The sequence below is a fragment of the Haemaphysalis longicornis genome, unplaced genomic scaffold, assembly GCF_048455015.1.
Source record: "Haemaphysalis longicornis isolate Haplotype H1 unplaced genomic scaffold, Haemaphysalis longicornis Haplotype H1 scaffold_14, whole genome shotgun sequence".
Taxonomy (NCBI): Eukaryota; Metazoa; Arthropoda; class Arachnida; order Ixodida; family Ixodidae; genus Haemaphysalis; species Haemaphysalis longicornis.
Genome location: NW_027526245.1, coordinates 40,280,487 through 40,303,587, shown reverse-complemented (window position 1 = coordinate 40,303,587; position 23,101 = coordinate 40,280,487). Strand labels below are relative to the sequence as shown.

The window sequence follows — 23,101 nt, the reverse complement described above, 5'->3', positions numbered from 1 at the left end:
CTCTGATGGCCTCTTCTCATTGCCAGAGGGGGGTCGAGGGCCTCCTTAACGCCTCTGCACTGCTCTGGGGCAGCTGGCATGGCGTTCTGCTGAGGTCTGGTGCCACCCCTTCTGGGGCAGGTCATCCAGATGTAAGGGTGTTGCAGTCTTTGTGTACTTCGCGCCTGGCTCTGTGCTACAAACCCGCTTCTTGTGGTGCATTGGTGTGTGCCTGCTTTGCCCGCATTGTGGGAACTCTGGTGGTTGCATCGTGTTTGAATTCTTTGTTGCATACCCTGGAAACTTTCCACAAACACCCTTCTTCCTTGTGCCGCGACATTATCCCACTCTCTGTGGTGACCTAGCAGCCAAGACCCAAGTACATTGAGCGCTGTTCGGGTGTTGTGCTGCTTTCACAAGTTCCTTGTTTAGTCATGCTTACGCCTCTACTGGGCGCATTTTTGAAAAGGAGAATGGAGTAAACAAGAAATTTCTTGGCGTGACAATACACATCATCTTTTCAACACTGATCAAGGGATGATGTGCTCCTCAGCCGTCCAAACCTGTTGAACGATGGCTGGGATGAATATTCCACGGGTGCACAGACCCTCTTCTTGAGGAGCTGCCGCGATTTTGGTCTCTTGTTTTGCACGACACATTGTTGCCTCTTGGGTGCTATGCTTCTCTGCCTGCTCTCTGAGCTCAGACTGCTCCCCACTGCCTTGAGCAGTGGTGTAAATCAGGAGGGCGTAAGGCAGCTTGGGATATTGGAGGGACACACACGTGGGACACACACACACTCAAAGCCACTGGCTTCGAGTGTGTGTGTGTGCTCATGTCAGCAGATTGTCTGCTGTCGCCATTTCCTTCACCACGGAGGTCTTCCCCACGAAAGCTGTTGAGAGGCAATGATTGGCAAGCACCGGTTGTATGGACACGGGACCTCCTTTAGCATGTTGACACGCAACATGTGCCCCGCTCTGGTGGTCGGACCCTTAGCCTTGGTGCTGGCTGCCCAATCTGTGGTGCGCGAAGTGGAGCAAGGAAAGGTGCCTCATGTGGCCGCCCACTTATTAATTGTCCGGCTAAGTTGTTGGCTACTGGCCAAGTGCTCGGACAGTTGCAGAGCCTGTGTGCAGTGGGGAAAGTGCAGCACATCTGCATGTGGCATTTTTTTTTTAATCCTCGTAGGAAGAAACAGGTGAAGAAAAAAAACTGCACACTGTTTTCAAAAGCATCCTGACCAGATGTACACTTTTTTTTAAGTGCAATTGTTGTAAATGCAGGAAAATTGTAATTCAGACCACCAAAAGCATGCTGCAGCACCCTCTATGTAACCATGCAACAAGGCATTTAAAGCATCACAAGTAGAAGTGTGCATATCGGAAATTTCTTAACGCTGTATAAAAATTGGGAGCAGATTTTGGCAGCATAAACGTGCTCTGTTCAAAAAGCTGATCACCGAGCAACTTCACGATACCTGGGGGGCTGAATAGAGATAAAAGGAGCAGGTTAGCATCTTTGCAGTCAAGGGTTTAGTGAAACCTCATTAATAGGTTGGGGTTCGTTTCTCGGCAAAGAAACCCTTCGCTCTGGAACTCCACAGTGATGGCAATGAAGTGCGCCAGATGAAAAAGTGACGATGACCGCATGACAGCAAAGAAAACTGTATTTACATTTATTGTAAAACATGTTATTTACAAAAAATAAAATCGCAGAGCATTGCTGTCTTAGCGTTTGCCTTACTGGTTACACCCTTGAACTTGTCTTAGTAATGAACCATTCTGCAGGTATGTCATAGACTGCAAAAGCTCCTTTGCGTGCAGAGAGCACGGAGGCTCGCTGTTTTGACTTGGCCATCTAAAAGCTGCAGCCAAGTCTGTGGCTGGCTGTCGTAGTTGAAGGCTGTCGCGCCTTCAACTAGCATCTCAGATATGACACAAGGCGTCGGCACCCCTACCGGTTTGAGGAAAGCTTGCCTGGCCAGGCATTGTATAAAGGAACAGTAATGCAGTCACCGATCGAGTCAAAAAGTTCAGACATTTCAGAACTTCTACGGGTTCCTCGTTCACAGTGCGGCAAAAAAGGACAGGCAGTCAAAATTTAAATGGTGAAGCTTTCGATGGAATGACATCAGTTGAAAAGGGAAAAGTTTAATTCCCCCTGGCATGTCGCATACACCCACGGAAATTGGCCAGACCGTGTTTAACACCAACCAGGGTAAGTGGGGTGGGTGGATAACAAAAAAAAAATGAAACTAAGAAAAAGGGGTCTGTTCTAGGAAACTAGAGCACACTTATCCAAAGGTGCAAAAAGATTAATGGACAAGCATTCCTTGGGTTTGCAGCCTGAAAGCAGCCACATTCCTTCTTTTTCAATCTGAGGCTCCAGTGTCGTGCAGAGAGCCAACGTAGGCTGGAAACACACCCACTCGGGTAGATTAGCCAGAGATGGTGACAGCTGTTGTCAGCTTGTGTCCATTCCCACAATTATGATCGGACTGCCGTGTCAACATACCCATCCACAATTTTCGTATATCTGCCATGGCTGCGTTAGTGGGCTGGGGATTGGCCACATACCAGGATTATCACCATTGCACCAATCCCCATTTGGCTGCATTATCAACATCATCATCATCAGCCTATCTATGCCCACTGCTGGGTAGAGGCCTCTCTGATGGATCTCCATTTATCCCCGCAAACTTCTTGATCACAACTGCCCATCCAACTTTCAACATACCCACCCACAATTCTCGCAGCCCCCTCAAGGGGATTGGCCACAAGGGGATTGACCATGTGCAGTTAAACTCTGAAGATTACATGCTGCGCAAATATTAAAGGAGCCTCACCTCCTGGTGCACATTCGGACATCAGTGCTTTTGCATCTGCAACTCTCAAAAGGTTTTCATTGATTGAAATTACTCTGCCGATTACCTCTGTTGATCAACCCTTAGTTGGTCCCTTGTGCATGTATAGTAAGCCCTGGTGGTATGTCAAAAACAAGGAAGTGTTGGCAGGTAGAAATTCTTGGTTTCTTGTGGTCAGTTGATTGTAATCATTGGTGTGGTTATCTGTATTGTCCATTTTATCCAATCGCCTTGGCCAGTCTCTTCTTGTGGTTATGTCCTTTTGGAATGTTGCTATGGAGAGGGTGGGGTAGCCACCGTTGACCAATTCAGCAATGCACTGCAGGCCTGTATCACTGCATCATATTGATGGCCATTTCGATTTGCTCAGCAGTAGTAAGGTGCAGCTGTTGATGATGATGACGATGATGATGATGCGCTCAACTGAGACTTGTGCCCACTGCCGCCATGCTACGATTGGCTGAGGAATTGCATGGGCATTTGAAGACTCGGAGTTGTTGCAGATTTAATATATCTGTGCCCCACCAGTTGTGCAGGTGCATAACATCGTAGTGCAATTGCACCTGCTGTGGTGCACGTGATAATTTCATGGAGGCAAACCTTTCATCCTCCAAAAACAGAATTGATTGCTGGTTATTTTGGGAGTTCAAGGGACGTCGTTGAAGATTGCCAGGATGTTGGTGTGGTGTGGAGGAATGCATCCCAGCTGGGAAGCTTCGAAATCAAGAGAACACGGCTCGATTCAAGGCTGTGGCCTTTGCCTGCTCAGTGTATGAGAATGTCCACCACGCACTTGTGGAAATTTTTCGCTATGTGGAGTGTCCCAATGCGTTCTCCAGTCATTTCCACCAAGCGAAAGCAGCTGCACCACCAAACCTCTGTGACCCGACCGCGCAATAAAAAAGGGGATGTGTGTGGTTCTTTTGCTCGGGCGATCATTCCGGCAGTTTTTAGTGGTCTTTCAAATGTGGGCTAGTAGTAGTATTGCGAAAGCCACCGCACTGTGCACACCTGTTCAAGCATGTGTGGAGATGGCTGGCTTCAATACAAGAGGGCCGTTTGAACACTCCTTGATGCTGGTGCCTTAAACTATACTTGACTAGCATACATGCTAAAGAAAGTGTCACTCCAAACAGGCTTTGCGAGAGGAATCATGGGGTTAAAATAGTGGTGATATCTGCTGGTTAAACAACTGCATGCACCAGATGCCCTGCATGTTCCCATCTCTCGGGTTGCTTCTCTTTTTTGGGCCTTCCTTCCCTTTCCCCCTAACAGAGTAGCATGGAGGCAGTTTCGTACGCCGCCTAAACACTGTTTCTCTAACGGAGAGCTCCTCTCTTCCTCTCTCCACAGGTTCCAGCGGCCAACAGCAGCAGTCCGGGGCGAGCGAGTTCCCAGCGGCCACGGTGGAGCGGCTGCAGGCCATGGGCTTTGCTCGGGACAAAGTGCTGGCTGCCCTGAGGCGAGCCCACGGGGATGCCGACCAGGCCCTGGCTGCGCTGCTCGCTCAAAGCTTGCAGGGCCCCTGAGGGAAGGGGAAACGGAGGAGGCGGCCTGTGCCATGTGCTGCGCTCCGTATCAAGACCTGGCCGCTGCAGACTCTTTTTCGTCCGCTCAGAGGGAACAACGCCACCTGTGACTCTTTAACATTGAGCTGTGAGGGAGAGCGAGCTCACAGGCAGAGCGTATAGACTACTATTGAGCATGGGTCACTTTCTCAGGAATGTGCTGGCTGCCAATGTCTGTGCACTTGACACATTTGTGTGCGAACAACGAGGTTCTGTCTGTCAGTTTGGGGCACCACTGGCCTGACGTGCAAGTTTCAAGGATGCGTCCTTTGGGAATGCCATTCTTCTTCTGAGGTGGAGGCAGGTCTCGGAGAACAGGACTGTTAACAGTTTGAAAGAGAAGCTCTTTGTCCCAACCAAGAAGCATTCCAAGAGTAATATCCTCGGCTTGGCCAGTTCTTTCGAACTTGGCCAGTGCCCGTCTTCTGGGTGCCTTGACTCGTCCCTTAAATTGAAGTGGCCCCCTCTTCTGAACTGGTGCTTGGAACATGCACTGGGTGTTGGAAACCCTTTCGTGTGAACAATTTGAACCACCCGTTGTGACCTCTCATAGGCTTGTCTGGCCTTGGATCTGTCTGCCAGTGTGGATGGAACGCCCTTCCAGGGATCAAAAGGCCAGAGCAGATTTGCCTTTCCTCAGGTTGCTGTTGTTTTATGTGTTGGGGAGACACTGCTGCCGACGTGGGCCTATTTTTTTAACCTTGACTACCAGAGATCGTTTGTACGCCCAAATTGAACCTGTGCAAGCTCACAGTTTGTTTTCAGGCAAGCCCTTTCCGACCGCGACCATGTGTGGACTTCCTAGTTTTTATACGGCTTGTTCCTTTTTATATGCACGCTTGCGTGTGACGTTTCGGCCCACCCTCGTTCGTAGATGTGGAGTGAGTTGACCATGTGTGCTTTTATGTTGCGACTCAAGGTGCGTCGTACGAGGATTAAAATATCTGTCCATTTTTTGAACCTGCCTTGTGGAACTTCTAAGCCTGCTCCAATTGGCGGCAGGCAGCAAGAACCTTCGTTCTGCGCTCTTTGCTCTGTTTCTATTCGGTGCGAGAGAGGCACTGCTCTTTGTTGCTGCTTGCGAAGCCAATCTATGCTCTAGGCAAGATGTGCTTTGTGTAGGCCCAACTTATAACAGCATGTGGCAGGCGAGGCAACCAGTAGAGAAGAGAAGTACAGAACAGGCAGGGTGCAAGTTGGGCGCCCTGAGGGATTCCGGTGTGAGTGGGAGCACTGCAAAGTGGCATTGAGACACAAAAAATGTTGTGTGGTATGACAGGAGGAGCTTCTTTCACAGCTGGGGCCGCAAAAGCACCACCAGTGAGAGGAGCTGTTTGGTGTTAGAACAGAGGTACCTCTACTAGCTTGCGAGGGCTCCAATAGTAAATGCAGGGCACAAACTCTGAACTGAATTACCCTATTGAGGCTACCAGGCCATCCGTGGTTCCTTAAAAACACTCTTCGAGGTCCTTTTGAGGACACTGGTCTTAAAACAACTTCTTTTAATTTTCACGTACACTCTGAAACTTGTCAGTCTTGCTGCTTTTTTCCCACTGATTTCAAATATGCCATTATTTTTTACAGCTCATTAAACTTCGGTGTTTGAAGTAGGCACTCAGAATGGTTCCTTGCCACTGGTGCCACCAAAGTTTAATGAGCTGTAAATTTAGTTCCGAGCGATGCATTAAAAGACTACTTCGATTATTGCATTCACCAGGGTTCTGTGTATTCGAAAATATAGGGATTACAGTTTTATGACCAACACTGTTTTGTCTATCGGTTCACCATAAATGGCTAATTATCTCTAATTACCCTGGGAACTAATTGACCAACTGCAAAAATATTGGCACATTTGAAATCTGGGAAAAAAGCAGCAAGACTGGCAAAGTGTACTTGAAAATTAAAAGTAGTCGTTTTAAGACCAGTGTCCCCCTTTAAGTGGTGTTTCCCAAAGCACGTGATGTGAACGCTCTGAGGTTCTTAAAAATTGGTCCCAAATTTTAGGCCTCCAAAAGTTGTGATTTCACGTGCACTATCGCGAGCGTATGTGTTCATGACAATACCTCCCAACTGCCACAAAAACTTCCAAAAAAAGATCACAACTCCGACTTCTCATGCCATTCGACAGCACATGTGATGTAACAGCCATTGCAGCCCTAGAGTTTCGCCGTGGGTGGATGCCATAAATACGCAGCCAATCAGCGTATCCCGGTTGTGGGAACATGCTGGTGGTTTGCTTCGAGTCTAGCTTTGTCACAGTTTGCAGTTTCCTTGAGTGACTTCAGGCGTGGCGTATCTTTGTAGTCGCCAATTGACCAATGCTGATCTCTAGACTCAGCATTGGTCTAGAGATTTTACTCTAGACTCCATCACACGAGTGTAGCTGATTTTACAGATCTAGGGCGTCACAAGAAATGGATACGTCTGACAAGCATGAACCATTTTCTGCAGCCAAGAATGCTGTTTGCATGATGGCCACCAGTACACCCTTTGTCAAAATTTTCTAGGCCAATCCTAAGTCTTCTCGACCGCAAAAAATTCTTAGAAAATAAGGTTTACCTTTAAATGTGACAAACGTTTTCTCTAGTTTTCCAGCTTGAAACGTTTCAGCCTCGCTCTATGCAAAAGCTTGTACTTTTTTTTTTTTTTTTTTTGCAGTGTGCGCGTTTCTGGCTTGGCCTAGAAAATTTGGGCAAGGACTGTACCTACCTGCACAGCGAGAGATGTGCACGTACGAATTGACATGTTCTGCAGCGGCTAAAATTCGTCGCCGCCCGCCAGAATGGAATCCATGGTGAAAACCAACTTGCATGTGAAAGGGGGATGATAGTGGGGTGAAAAACTGCTGGGGATTGCATGCAAGTTGAAATGGCAACCAAATAACTGCTGCAATGCTAAGCCTAAGGTTTTCAATGTGAACCAACTCTTGCAACCTGTTTTGCTGCAAGAGTGCCGCATGCAAGAAGCGGAAGCTGTCCGCAAGGCTATGGTGGAAATCTTCAAAATTTTCCATAGGCGAGCATGGTGCTTGAGGCCTGCTATCTTGGCCCCAAATGCTGGGTTCATGCTATAAAACTTAACGTGTGGACGGATGCTAGAAAGAATGAATGTGAGTAAGCAGTGGCACGTAGGGCATGCACATTAGCTGCTAAAGAAAAGGTGTGACATGCTGCCAAGTGAAACCATTGACTGCACACCTTAGAGCAACAAGGGCCCGAATAGGTGTCTCTCGGTAGTGTTGCTGGTGGGCTCGCAGCATCCACAGTGCATTGAGGCACAAGAAAAGAGCGAAAAACCCAGGCCCTACAGCAGGCACTAATGGCAATGCTGTTTAAGCTGCTGGTTGGGCCGGTGAACGTGCACGATGACATCGTCCAGCATCACAACGTTGCCCTAACTATGCCTCGCCGCACTCGGGTGGGACTTGTGTCGCCACCTGTCGGAGGCGTGATGGTACAAGCACAGCTTAGCTTTGGAAATGCATCACGGGGTGGCTTGTATCACTTGTTGCCACGACTGGTGCAGTTTTGACGGTGCCAAGGGAAGAACGCCAAAATGAAACAAGCCAAAACATTGAGAAGCGATAATGTTAATCAACTTCTTAATTAGTGCCTCACATGCCAGCCAACACAAGCTGAATGGTGGCCACCGGACGAGTGCAACAACTTTGAGCAAATGCTCATCCCACTGTACCCTCCTCTACTCTTGGAGCTTCACTACAAAATCGGTGGGCGCGCGTACATTGTACATACTTTAATGATCGAGTGTTGATTGCTTTTTGGGGGGCTAATGACGACACCACGCAGAATTCTTGACTGAGTCTCAAAGCATAAAGAAAACTCGCAGAAAACTTGGCCGAGTGTCCAAGCATGACCATGCATAAACTTAGCCAAACCAAGAATAAGATAGCTGAATCCGAGCTTTGCCGTTTGCCCAGTTTTCACGCCACGAGTGTGAAGCGTCCCCGATTTGTTTAGTCAGCGATAACTGGGCTAGCACTCAACACTTCCAAACCATTTTTGCGGGAGGGTGTTCCTTGAGTAGTACTCCAACAATTGCACACGTAGAATCGCAGCCTTTGGAACCCTATGTAAGGCCCTTTTTATGCTTTTTTTTTTTGTTACCCTTAACTTTAAAATCACCATTGGGAAGAGGGATGCACTTCTACTTGCCTGTAGCACAACATGCTTACCTGCACTTTTGCCAATTTTGAAGTTCGTTACTTCAAACAGATTGGTTTGTTGAAATAAAGGCTCGCTGTGCACTTCACACTCACACAGCTGAAAAATTGCGAAGAACTTTCCGCTCGTGCCACACAGACAGTGCCTATGCATGTAATCACGTTCAATGCTTCCCAAGTTAAAATTTGGTTTCAAACGAAAGGCAAAACTGCCCGCAAATTGTTTTGCATTCTGAAAAGTTTGTGCTTAGGTGGCGCTTCTTGTGTGATGATGCTCACAGCCTGCACGTAGCTTTGGCACTTCTGGCACCACGTCATGCAGTCCCACCGCGAGGTTGGGGGGCGAGCATTAACTCGAGCATTTGGCACTTTTACCCATTTGGGGATGTGAACACCTTGCTGGCTTTTTCGAAGATGCCGCGTGTCACAAAAGGCGACGCTGAAACACTGCAGAAGAGTAAAGGACTGCATCAGGCTCCTTGCAGCCGACTGGCGTGTTCAGCATTGACTTATACGCGGTCTGGCAAGAACCCGTTCACCAGCATTGCATTGAGAACTGCCCCGAGGTATTTTTCCCAAGCAAAAGGTCGGTCTGGATCCACCTCTGGCCATCGGCCATGTGCAGTGGAGCCTCACTTGATGCAATCTTTGGGGAACCGCAATATAACGTAACTTGCGAAAATAAGACCCAAACATTAATCCAAAAAGTTAAAAGCGCAACTGACGAGGTAACGCGATGGCCCCGAAGGCACCCACAAGGTTTCACTGTAGTAGTTCACCAAGTCAGCACTTCTATTTTATCAATAGCCGATTCCCAAGGAATAGAACTGGGTATTGCCATTTGTTCACGGTGCAGTAGTATCAATGCTAGCCCTACATTCCTTCCTTGCTCCCACTATAGAACAAGTATGGTGACACCAGTAATAATGCCAATAGTAATAATAGTAATGCCAGCCCTACACTCTGGGCTAAACTCCTTCCTCACTCCCAATATACAGGGTGTCCCCGCTATCATGCACCAAGATTTAAAAAAAGAGCAATTTCAGTACTATAACAAAACCTAGCACATAATGTTTCTAGCAAAGTGGAGAAGCGGCCGGTAATTTTTTTCGTTCACGAGTTCTAAATAATTAATTCTAATTCATTATCTTAACCAAGAAGTACTGCCCTAATCATTGAAGTGTCAATGAGGCACTTTTACGTACCCACGAGAGGCATCTAACTGCAATATTTTTAGCGACAAACTAATTGCACACTCATTTATTCTGAGTGATAAAGGAACCCCGCGAAATTGAAAAATAGCACGTGACGGCGCTCCCGCGCGCAGCGTAAAGAAACGCCCCGAAGCAAGCTGATTTAAAGCAACTGCTTTGCCTGCCGCACCACCTTGATAAGGGCATGCATGCAAGCAGCAGCATCTTAGAGGGAGCCAGTTAGCTAGTTCATTTGGGAAAATACTGCAGTTAGATGCCTCTCGTGGGTACCTACAAGTGCCTGATTGACACTTCAATGATTAGGGCAGTACTTCTCGGCTTATACAATTAATTAGAATTATTTAATTAAACCTAATTAATGAAAAAATCACCAGCCGCTTCTTCACTGTACTGGAAACATTATGCGCTAGGTTTTGTTCGAGTAACGCCATTGCTCCTTTTAAATCTTTGTGAATGATAACAAGTTTGGTGAGCACCAGTTTCTATCAAAGACGACAGCGCCACAACGAGAGTATGGCGGCCACTCTTGGCTACTCGTCTGCTTCAAGGTTCCTTTGCACGTGCCATCAATTCGAAGTTCGGAACTTCCGGCTGTGGCTGCGTCTAGAGAGGAGCGAAAAGCAGCTCTTGGAATCGCTGCCTTTGTCCAATTTTGTGAAACTGGGCCGTGGCACATGACAGGGTGGACAAGAGGTCGATACCACTCAAAAGTAAAGCGACCAGACGTCCCGATTTTGCGGCTGTAGTCCCACTGCCCCGCGGTCTGCTTGTGGGACGGTGTTTTGTCCCGCCTTGGGCCAGAAATATGGAAAACGGATATCAAGCCCCATGTCATTAATGAAAAGCGGGAAGAACGAAAGAGCCAAGAGAAACCATTTGAGAAACTTAAAAAAAATGGTACAAACGACAGGACTAAGAAAGAAACTGTTGTGTGTTCCTTGCTTAGTCCCAATGTCTGAGCTGTTTCCTTGAAGTTACAATGTACCAACAAACTGTTCAGTACACCGTTCTGCGTTTGACGAACGGTGGGTGGACGTGCTTCAGCACTTGTTTATTTATTCAGCAAATAACGCATCGTTGCTCGTCGAACAACGTACACCGTTCTGCGTTTGACGAACGGTGGGTGGACGTGCTTCAGCACTTGTTTATTTATTCAGCAAATAACGCATCGTTGCTCGTCGAACAAAGGCCGAGAGAACTACTAAATGAATGATGTTTCAGTGAAAACAAATTGCACTGAGCCTAAGTGTCCCTTTGTGCCACGTTCTTCCTTACACCCCCCCCTCCGTCTTGCTTTGGGGTCTGAAGAATATGGTCACTTTACTCAGAAGTGGGCAAAGATATCACTCGTGTGATGAATTAAACTCAGTGAAAAACATTTTTGTTAATTAAGGGGGTATGGATGCATCTACTGTGCAACTAGCTGTGTGAATAAATACAGTACAGTAAAACCTTGACACTTGGTTATAAGAGGCATTTGAATAAAAGCCGTTTGGTCGGTTGTCCTATTTTCACCTTGTTAACAACATTGCACACAGGAGATGTTGGTTACGAGAAACATGTTTCTTGGCTTTCTTGAATGTCTCTTGCAACGAAGTTTCACTACTTCCACTGCTCTTTTTTTCTAGACACCGTCTAGTGTGATACCACATGTGTACTAATTCTTAAAGCAAGCATGTTCAACCATGCTAGCACAAGCTGCCAGCGCACTACAGCAAAGGGAGGCATGCTAAGACTCGAGCGGAGGCAGCAAAGACCAAGTACAATGCTTTTGTGACACAAGCAGCCAGCTGCTAACGAGGCAGCGCATAATTTAAGGGGGGAAACTGCTCTCAAAACAACTTCATTTAATGTTCAAGTAAACTCTGTGAAACCTGTCATTCTTGCTGCTTTTTTTCCACAGATTTCAAATGTGCCATTATTTCTTGTAAAGTGCGTTGTTGGGCTAGTTGGTCGATCATTATTAACAGATGTATAGCGCGAAACAGACGAAGGACAAAGAATGCACGAGGACGAAGCGCTAACTTGCAACTACTGGTTTATTGAAAGAAGCACACATTTATAACAACAGCGTACATGATAACAGACAACCTACGTCACATATCAGAAACAAGAAAAAATTTTTGATACCCCACTACACAATCTTATCGCCCCCTTCTTGTTTCTGATATGTGACATAGGTTGTCTGTTATCATGTACGCTGTTGTTATAAATGTGTGCTTCTTTCAATAAACCAGTAGTTGCAAGTTAGCGTTTCGTCCTCGTGCATTCTTTGTCCTTCGTCTGTTTCGCGCTATACATCTGTTACCATTATTTGTTGAGTGAGCCAATTAGTTCCCAAGATAATTAGAGATAACCAGCCATTTTTGGAGGAACAACAGACAAAACAGTGTAATCTTTATATTTATAGACAAAAATCTTTATAGCCAAAAAATGTAATCTTTATATTTATCAGTACTATGAACCCTGGTGAGTGCAATAAGAGAGTCAGTTTTTTGATGCACTGCTTGGAACTAATTTTAGAACTCATTAAACTTTGGTGTTCAAAACGGGCATTTGAAATGGTTCCTTGCCACCTGTGCTACCAAAGTTTAAAGGAGCCATGAAGACAAAGTAAAAGTTGGGTTTATTAGAAAGACTGCTTAGTCCCGATAACAATGATACCAATATCATCGCAATCTTCGCTCAAATAACGGAGATATTACAGAAAACGTGTGAAGCAGTCGCGACCCCCTAGCCAATTTCCCGCAACTTTTCTATGACGTCACGGAACCTTGTTTATGCGATTGGCAGCCCCCTAACTGACCTGTCGCGACGACACATGACTGGACGTCTGTAATGGGGCCTCTAGTTCCATTTGACAGCATCACTTGAATGCTAACGTGCAGTTAACGCACTGAAAATTATGTTTTATTGTTGGCCCGTATGACGTCATTCTTGCTCATAACACGTCACTGTGGCGGAAAATTTGAAAGTTTTTAAATACTTCTTGGTTTTTTTCGTTTAAAAAACATCTTTTGTGGCTGTAATGTAGCTGAGTGAGATACTGAATCCTAGTTCTTTCAAACTAAACGAAGTTGTATTTTCTCTTCATGGCTCCTTTAATGAGTTGTAAAATTAGTTCCAAGCAGTGCATCAAAAAACTGATTCTCTGATTGCACTCACCAGGGTTCCCCCCTTAACCTTTTTTGGCAATAAGAGAAAGGGGTGAGGGTTCAATACTTGTAATGCGAAGTGTGCCAGCACCACACAAGGCTCTTCTGAGAAAGACCCCAAACAGCGACAAGCTTCTTGCCAAGAGCTCTCTTTATTGGCACCTTTCCACCACCGCACCCAAGTTTGTTGCTCTTCGAGAACTTTACACGAGAGATTTAGGCCTGGCAGCAGCCACCGAGGTTCGTGAACAGGCAAGGAAGAAGAAGAGGTCCTCGGGTAGTCGGACCCGAGAAGAGTGGGTGGTGCAAACGGTTGTATGTGTGGATCACAGCTGTCGGGAGACAAGCGCTGTTGAAGATGGCTATGCAGAGAGACGATGGCGTGACTCGGCTGTCATAACTCCATGCTGGCCGCCTCCTCCTCCCCCTCCTCTTCCCCCTCGGTTCCCCTGCATGAGGAGAGCACATGGTGAGTGCGTCTGCACATGAATATGCCCAGCAGTTCATGAGCGCAGCCCAACACAACAGCAATAGAAAAGCACCAACAGCAGCAGAAAAAGACAACGTAGGTACCACATAACTGCTACAGAAGTCTGCACATTTATGCGCATTGTTGCAGTCCTCCAGGTGAGTGCGAGTCTCGAAGCCACCATGACTTGGATAAGTTATACTCCTTTCTCGAAGGTGTCATAGCCCGCAACAATTTTTGCGGAAGTAAGTTCTAGAGTCACACTTTTGCCAACACCACACAAAGCATGTGTGGGTGTGAACCAGCACTCTTTGGAACAGTGAATGGGCACATTAGCGCTTAGACCTGTTCAGTGGGGGAATGCTGATCACTAAAAAGGGTGGACAGCTGGGAGAGTTGGTAAGGTGACATCTTACCAGGCAGTCACTGAAAAGAACGTCATACTCTCGGCTGGCAGAACATTGTAGCGCCCATGGCTGCAACCCAATATTAAAAGAAGCAGATGTTCTCTCCTGTCATGTTAAGCAGACCTGCCGGGAAATAATCGAAGCGTTCCACATCCGAAGGTTGGGGGACGCATGCGTCAGTAAGCCGTCCATTACACTTTGTGAAAAGGAATATGGCTTCTTATCTAGCATGTGCTATGATACATGATTACTGGGCTGGAAATTATTCCGCGTCTTTTGAAATTGCGATTGCCCCAGCGGTTATCATTTGTACTAGCTGCACGGGGGTGAGAGGGTGCCCGCTAGGGTTGCTGTTGGGTGTTTTCTCTCCTTTATCTTTCTTTTCCTTTGAGGCCAAAGTGATAAATTATGCGCTTTCAATGAAATAAACCAGTTGTGAGTCAGCGCTTGTCTTTATCTACTTCTTACGTCCTCGTCCGTGTTGTGCTGTTTCAAGACGCTAATCACTAACACTGGTTGCCAAAGTTGCACTCTGCGAGTCACAGCGACACCGAATTGATAGCACTTTGCACAAGGAAAAAGCTGCATGCTCATGTGCAACTGCTGACAGTAACACCATGTCAGGGGGGCCCCCAGAGCCTTCCCTTAATCATCATCAGCAGCAGCCTGTCTACACCCACTGCAGGGCAAAGGCCTCTCCCATGGATCTCCAATTATCCCGGTCCTGTGCTAACTGCGACCAATTTATCCCGGCAAGCTTCTTGATCTCGTCTGCCCACCTAACTGTCTGCCGCCCCCTGCCAACCTTAAGAGCCTTCCTTTAGGAGCCCACATTTCCTTTCCCTCGTGTGATGCCACTACCACACCCCTCTCGCAGGGGTGAGACAGCTGAATTAGATTTGGGAGCATTTATTGGAGCAGCGAAATATCGATTTTGGAGCAGAAGAACCTTGATTTGAAGCACAAGAGCATTTATTAAATAGTCTATTTATTTTATTAACACTTATTAAATACATTTATTAAATAGAAGAACATTTATTAAATAGGAGCCTAAAAAAATCAAATTTTTGGCAATGCATGGAGGAAAAGTGCACTTTTTAATCGGTTTTGACCGTACATAGCACTAACACAGCCTTTCAATCAAGTCTTTTCTACCACAGTATCACAAGGTACGAACTGCCCTACCTTTTTACAAACCATTTTTAAATTTTTAGGCTCTATGCATAGATAGCGTGGAGGACCGTTGAAAATATCTAATTGAAAAACTAAGCAACCAAGGCATTTTTATTATCATGTGAATGCCGAAATTGTTATTCTTGTCCTCCATGACTCGGCTTTACACACAAATGCAGAGCCACGGCAAAAGTTGCACAAAGCGAGGTCACAGTCGTCGCACCCCACCAGCCGTCCCATTTCAATCCCCAAGGTGCACATTCACTACGATCATAATTTGAGTAACGTTGGTATGTTTAGCCGCCTCCCTCTTGGCAGTAAATTTCACTTCCGATAAATGAACCATTATTACTAGCGTGAAATAATAGCCCGTCCCGCTGTCGGACACCGCTTGAACGTTTTGTGGCGATGTAGCCTGCGCCGCCAATTCTGCAGTGTTGATCGTCCCATTCCTGCCGTTCGCAAGCTCGCTGTCAAAGGCAGCAATAACTCAGCGTTTTATAACACCGGAATAAGCCCGACATTTCACTTCAAGCACGCACCGGCCTCACATTCAAGGTCGAAACACCGCGAATTCGCGGGCGCCATGTTGTTTTTGATGACCGCCCATCCTTGGAGTCCCGCAACTTCCCACAACAGATAAAACGACTAAATGTAAACCCAGCCACCCCCATAACCAAAACCGAGGTAGAAATCGGCGAAGAGAACTCTGCCTGATCCACAAGCAACTGCTTCGCCCGGTGGCCACGTTTTCATATCTTCACCACACCAAGATGGCGGCGCCCAGTAATGTCGTTCCAAAGATACAGCGCTCCAAAGCTTGCTGTTTTTTCACCAACTTGCACAAGTAGTTTGATGCCTCTGTACTCAAAAGTATTTTTATACAGGACTTTGCAATGGTTTTCAATGGGAAAACTTTAAAAACGCACAGAATATAACATGCGCAACCCGACATTGTGACTTTCGAAAAAAATATCTCGGTGACACTTTTATGCAGGTTTTTTATTGAATGATCAATCAATTAAACCTTTGAAAACAGCATCGCCTTGGGGATGCTGGAAAATTATGCTGTCAGTAAGCATTTTCCCCCCCTGAAACTGACGGAAGTGTTGAAATCCTTGGCTCTCAGACTGTTTCAGAGCAGTTTGGCGCAATGTTTGCAATTTTCAAGCTTTTGGAGCAGCCTGGCGCAGGAAAACAAATTTGTATCAAATCTGCGCAATATGCGCAGCTGTCTCACCCCCGCTCTCGGTGCCGCATTAAAAGTTCCTAAACAGCGTAGCAGAGATTCAGTCTTGTTCGAAGCCAAGATAGGACCTCAAAAGGCAAGCAGCTGTGTCAGAAAACCATGGACTAGCAATTCTTCATAGACTCGTGCAGTGATCAAAGGTTCCTTTTTTTTTTAACAGTTCACACGACAGCTTGGGATGTGGCTGTCATAAGCAGAAAAGAAAAAAAAGTGTGTTTTGGTTAACATTTGTTTTTTTTTTACTGCTAAGTTTGCCAAATCAAGTTGGCCAAACACCCCAAAACAAAAAGCAGGGCAGATGAGTATACAGACAGACTGTGAGAGAAACAGTGGCAGCATACTGGATCAAGCGATGGGGCACACGAGTTGCTAAACTGACTGTCCCAAAACCACCTGTGAAAGGCCTTCATTGCTCTATCCAAGTCCTCCACTCGCTCCACTTCACTTGCCATGACCTGCTTCACAACAACAACCCTTCAGGATATCGCACACAACGCATTCTGAAGCTTGGATTAGTTGGCACATTACGACAGTGAAAAACTGCATGTAAGGACATAGCAAAAAAGAAAGGAATTAACAGTGGAGAAGTTTATTTTTCTTTGAGAGGAAAGGATTAAGGTGCGTGCGTATCCGAAACTTTCAATACTTCACAGAAAGTGTTAACTACCTCATTCAACTTGCAGTGCAGTCTTACAATTCGAAGTATTCGAACTTACATCACTAAAAGTTCATTCTGCTCCACAACACGCGAGCCTTCAAGTTTCACCACATAACAGGCTCCTTTGGGTTAGCTTTTTCATACAACGTCAAAACTGCGCAAGAAAGCCCAACCTGTAATAGCCTTGTGTGCAAAAAATGTTGTTAGCTGAACTGGAATGCTACTTGTCGAAAATTTATGAGCCAGAAAGAAATTTCCCAGTATTAATATCATGGCATGAGTGAGGGTAACGCTATGAGTGAGGAGTTAAGTGTTATAAAGGAAAGTTTTGTTTGCCTCTCTTCCTGCCTTTGCTGCTGCTGTACCCTTGCTTACATGCCCCACTTGGCTCCTTACCCCCCCCATCAAATGGTGCTTGACTCTGCGCATCTTGGCTGGCACTGGCATGGCAGCGTTTCACAGTTTGAGTAAATGGCATGCACTGAGCACGTGTAGCTGGCGTCTGAACAGTGGGCCGACCACACATGCAGAAGCAGCGCGTAAACACACGGCAGCAAATTGTGTCCAAAGTGTTCACTCAGCATCAAGAACGTCCAGGCCCAAATGAAGAAGTGCCACGCAGAATGGGAACGTCTTCGCCATGCAGTGGCACGCGGCGTTGACTAAAAATGCACACTAGCTCAAAGGCTGCTGGTGTTGTACCGCAGAAGCGACAAGCGGCACAGCAGCACGTGGCAACAATGGGAGACAAGCAGCATGAACAGCAAGCACTGCGACCAACAGCGACAAGCGGGATTTCTCACGCCACCCATCATGACGCAGTGTATCGTGAGAATGCACTGCGTTTTTGTACACACACATTCCCCCGATTGATTGTGGGGTTTAATGCGGCGCGCCATAGTGGAGGGCTCCACATTAATTTTGACCACCCGGGGATCTTTAACGTGAGCAAAAATCTTGGACACACGGGCGTTTTCACTTTCCACACATACATTCCAGTCAACCTATCCAACCACAAACGGCCACTGGTCTACAGATGCCTTGCCGCTGTCCTTGTTTTGAAAGGCACCACAAAGACAAAACACAACTGTGCTCAATTTAATTTAAAGAACTAGCCTTTGGTAACCACTAAGCCCAACGCCAGCCGCAAAAGGTGTCAGTCGAAAAAGAAAACACGAGAAATGTCAAACAACTTTCAAATCTTGCGCTGCAGTGACGATGCATGGCTGGGAGTGACTAACAGGGGCCAGCATTAAAAAAGCAGCGATCAGCGTGTCAACTGCGTGTTCGGATTGAAGCAATACAATCAACTGGAACCGAAGAAGGTCCCACTAAAATCACGCAGTTGCGCATTTTGGTGGTGGCTTTGGTGGGCACAAGCAAGATTGTGTGACATCGCAGAGAAAGTGCCAGAAAGGTGCTGGGGAGTTGTCACTAGTTCGTATGCTTTCCTTCTATCTCCCTTATTTGTTCGCAGTCTGGGATGAAACATTGATCGTTGTCAGGACAAAGCGCTCTTTTCAATAATCCAAACTCGTCTTTGAGTCTCTGCCCCACAGCAAGCAGCAGGCCAGACAGGCGGCCCTCACCTGTGGCTGGGCTCCTTCTTGTCTCCCGTGCCGTCCTCTCCGCTTGCCTTGTCGGCCGTGGGTGGCCCCAGGGGCTGCCACAGCACCACCGCCATGGTGGCCCGCTTGCGGCTGCAACCAACCAGGAGGAAGGGGGGGGCCACAAGCGTCACACACCGGCTGCCTTCTTGGCTACCATCGTTGAATGCACCAACCATTTGTTTTGAACATGCACTGTGTACCACCAAATAACCTGGGACATGATGACCAGTAGGCCCGTGAAATGCATCCTTAACTGGTCAGGGGCGTTTTAAATGGTTCTGAAGCAGATGATGCTGCACCTGCCGGAGGATCGTGTGAACAGCCGTGAAGCGGAAGTGACACGATGGTCAGCCGGGTGATTTGCCCGCCAGCCGCTCGTTCATTGGCTGAAATGTCACTTCAGCATGGCTGCACTCTTCTCAATTTCAATTTTAAAATCAGCTACTCTTGCCGGACTCTTGTGCTGTGCATGTGTGTATATCATTTGTCGTATTCCGTTTCTTGCATACAGAAATATGCTCGTACCTTGTACGCAGATGTCAACATTGTCAGCGCAGCTGGCTTTTAACTGCCACTGACGCACGGTCCCCTATTGCACGGAGCATCCTCGACTCTCCGGCCACAACCACCTGTTTCGCATTTCCAAACCCCACCCCGCAGTCTCCCTCCTTGATGTCAAGCACTTCTTCTGACCAAATGTCCTGCTCAAGACACCTTGTCTTCCCCCCTGAATCCCACCCACAATAATATGTCCTCCAAATCGGGGTGCCTTCTCCTGAACCTGTACATGCAGTAAGGCCTCTCCCAGGCTCACTCCACGAGAGATTGAACATGCACGCGCACTTGCATTTGTTGTTTTTCCTCATCTCTTCACGAGTAATGTGGGTGCCAGATGAACTGGGTTTACCCGAGAGTTCACAGAGTTCACCCAGCAGTGAACTCTGCATAACCAAACATGGCTACTGCGCAACAACAACAACAAAAAAGAAAATGACGCGTGCTGTTTTGCACAGCTGTTGTTTTTTCTAACACTGTGGCTTCGCTCATGACGAAGTGTCGCAGCTTCGGCAAAAATTTGTTTGAAACAGAGAACTACACCAGAATGGTGGTAGGCATAAAGCAAACTTTGCTTTCCACAAGGAACAAACAATGTTTAAAAGAAAATTGTGAAACCAGACAAGAAGTACAAATTGTTGCTCACTGCGACGCCCCCATCTGCTCATCTGTTGCAGCGACCAACCTCTAAAGGTAGTGTTGGCAAGTACTTGCATACACGTGTAGAACTGGTAATACAGTGGAACCCCGGTAATATTACTTTCGAGGGACCGCGCGGAAGTGTCGTATAACCGAGGTGTCCTATGATCAGGGTATGAGTAAATGCCAGCCTAGTAGAGGGTCTCACGCCACAGGTGGGCTAAGAACTTATTTAAACTACTATATTGAGCACGTTCTCATGTAACTTGCAAATATTTAGCTAAAACACCAACTGTAAATATATTCAAAAAAATTAAAGCCGTCCCACTCAATGTGAAAGCTGTCAGAAGTGCAGAGCAGTGAATCACCATAATGGGCTGTAGCGCTGTTATCAGCTCACTGCTACCGCCCAACGCACTTCAAATTTCCCGCCTTCGCAGTGCTCGGGCGCCACCTGTCTGAAACTGCGCCAGCGGGAGTTCTGTTTTTTTGTGCTTGCTTTTTTCCTCTTGCACGTGCCGGCGTTGCACTGCCACTTTTCTCGCTTACTATCATAAAAAGCAGCCCAACGGGCATCCTTAACTAAAGGAACGAAACGCGGGCACTGCCGGTTAATTACGTACATTTTGCGTCAAATGTACCTCCAATTTTTTTTTTTGCTAAGCAACGGAGAAATGTATGACAAGCGCTAGTGTTTCACGCCTGCCTGGCTTTCGACCGCTAGGCGTAAAGGCCACTCACAGGTCATCGATGACAGGCTGTGGTAGCAGGGGCTGGGGTGTTGGGGTGGTCTCCACCAGTTCAGGGCAGAGCACGTGCAGGCGCTTCTCCTCCGACTCCTGGCCACCAGTCGTCGAGGGGCTGAGCACCCTGGAGGGGCAGGAAGCGCCCAACCACCATGCACCACTCGGCAGCAGACTCATCACTCACACGCAGTCACAGCTGTCGCCTGTTACAAGCCGTCTTTACAGTCGCAGAGATGCCCCCACCCCTCCTCCATTACCTAGCCCTGCGCTATGACACAATTACTGCAAAGGGCAAGTCACTCATCACCAAAGGTGGAGATGCGAGTATCAGAATGGGCTAATGGGGGAGCTTCTTGGGCTAGTATAGTGTAGTATGACGAAGGAAAGAACACAGCACAAATGACAAGGCCGGCAGAAAAAGCGGATGCCACGAGCGCGACAATGTTGCCCACTTTTTCTGTCCTGCTTGTCAATTGTGCTGTTTTATTTCCTTAAATGGAAAAGAGAAACAGCAAAATTCCTCACTTTTCATAAGTTACACTTTTTAATCAACTATAGCGTACAGCACCGGCATCAAAAGCGCTCAATGTAAAATTTAATGTGAGGAGAAAAGAACAACTACAAAAAAAAAGGGGGGATAAACACAATGCTTGCGCAATGCCTTAAGTGCAAGTTTAGAGCAAACAATAGTGCGAATTGAAGCCTGGCTCCTCTTGCAACCACCACTTTACATGTCACAGCCATCTTCCTACCTCCCCACATTCTCTGGCACTGTTGCATTCCCACCTGCATTCCTGTTGCATTCCTGGCGCAGTTAAATTCGATCGAACTAACCGTCCAGCTCACCGTGGAGAAAGAAATGGACAGCACCTTACCATTCCTCGACGTTTTCATGAAAAGACAGCCAGATCGACTCGATTTCACAGTGTACAGGAAACCCACCCTTACAGACCTTACAATTCGATTCTTACCACCCAAATTCCCACAAGTCCTGTGTAGTCTCAGCTCTCCTACTCAAAGCTAGAACTGTATGCTCAACAGAAGACAACTGGAAGAAGGAAAGAAAGCTGTAATCATGGACCTGAAGGAAAATGGATGCATGAGCAACTTCATATGTAGCATCAAACGCCGTGTCCACCAATCGGCTGTAACAACGAAAATTCCGCTCTACTGACACCGTCGGACAACAACCCCTCTCCTGCCTTCGCCGTCTACGTCGCCACCCTCTCCGCCCCCAGACCCACCTGTATTTCCCTCCCCTATGTTTAAGGAATGCGTAAAACATTATCCCGCATTGTTTGGAAGGAAAGCATTGTCGTCTCCCACAAGCCAGTGTCAACTCTTGGACAGCTGATGCCCCAATCGAAAGAGCGTCCGCCAAAAGAAAAGGTCCAAGGGGTCGTCTACAAAATCGCTTGCGCACCATGCCCCGCTAGTTACGTTGGCGAGACCAAGAACTTCCTGGAACGCCTCCGACAACACAAAAACGACGTTTGCAAGTCGGACATAGAGCGCAATGTATTGGCCAAACACTGTGAAAAAGCTGATTGATTGATTGTGGGGTTTAATGCGCCGATGGAACGCAGGCAATGAGGCGCGCCGTAGTGGAGGGCTCCGGATTAATTTGGCCACCTAAGGATTGTACACACGGGCGTTTTTGCTTTTCACCTCCATCAGCTGCGAAAAAGTTGCCCACAGAGTTGACTTAAACGGCGCCCCGGTGATTGGAACCTGGGCGCCGCCACATACTAGAGAATCAAGGAGGCCTGAATTGATCCAAAGGAGCCCTTTTCAACATCTATGCCCATGGCCTCCAACATGCAAGGGCAAGATGCAAGTAAGAGAAAAAGAAGACACCTTATATAACTGCTGCTTCTGGTCTCACACAGCCACCCATGATGGAGGAGCCGAGTAGGCTCCGAAATGCTGGGGCTGCTTTCAATAAATGCCTTCCATATTTGCCTCTTCCTCAAGTTCAACTCAACCAGGCAGAGTTCTGTCGAACATTTACATTCATGTGTGCACGTGTGTGTGTGTACAGGCACTGAGGATAGCCACATTCGGCCCGAACTGGGTTGACAAGAGCTCCCTCCCCCTTCCCCAGCCAACAGAGAGGCCCTCTCTCTCACCCGTCCAGGCTGAGGTCGCTGAGCTGGGCGGCAATCTTCTCCTCCGTGATGGCCTGCTTCCGCGGGGGCCTGTGATCAGGGGGGAAGCAGAGGGCACGTGTGAGTACGGCCAGACACGCAGCAACCCTCGGGGCCACTGTCGGCAGCTGGCCCCGTGTTATGCCGCCTCGGACTGTTCAACAGCACGGCACGTGAGAGGCGGACTGGACATGCACGTGGTCCAGAAAAGGTAGCCTTCATGATGGTGACAATACAAAGCAAACAGCAGCGCTCACCCAAGTGCACACTCCCGCCACAGTACACTGTTGCTTTTGCAAAGAAAATGTAATTCACGAACAAGGGTGCCAAGACTTTGATCAACAACCATCGGCATAAAGGGTGGGAGGATTTCTTCCCTCTGAAGTGTGGAAAGCTCATTTAGTCATCCTGGATACGTGGTGATGGTGCAAACAATGTGCAGCACACGCAAAAAGAAGAGCGCTCGTGTTGTCCACATTGATGCAC

The 23,101-nt window shown here is 47.3% G+C and overlaps 2 protein-coding genes across 3 annotated transcripts in view; one reads left to right on the top strand and one right to left on the bottom strand.

The window, feature by feature from the left end:
• Window positions 1–5,373, top strand: part of Rngo (DNA damage inducible 1 homolog rngo) — a 29,302-nt gene extending 23,929 nt beyond the window's left edge. For both annotated transcript variants that reach the window (XM_077695389.1, XM_077695388.1), the window contains one exon: window positions 4,199–5,373. In XM_077695389.1, the coding sequence (XP_077551515.1) occupies window positions 4,199–4,374 (176 nt within the window). In that variant the 3' untranslated portion in view covers window positions 4,375–5,373. The remainder of the gene's footprint in view (window positions 1–4,198) is intronic.
• Window positions 5,374–13,095: 7,722 nt separating this feature from the next.
• Window positions 13,096–23,101, bottom strand: part of LOC144165259 (uncharacterized) — a 24,466-nt gene continuing 14,460 nt past the window's right edge. Inside the window, exons 6-9 of the mRNA XM_077695387.1 lie at window positions 22,598–22,666; window positions 20,464–20,592; window positions 18,508–18,618; window positions 13,096–13,411 (exon numbers count right to left, since the gene is read on the bottom strand). Coding sequence (XP_077551513.1) covers window positions 13,357–13,411; window positions 18,508–18,618; window positions 20,464–20,592; window positions 22,598–22,666 — 364 coding nt within the window. The 3' untranslated portion in view covers window positions 13,096–13,356. The remainder of the gene's footprint in view (window positions 13,412–18,507; window positions 18,619–20,463; window positions 20,593–22,597; window positions 22,667–23,101) is intronic.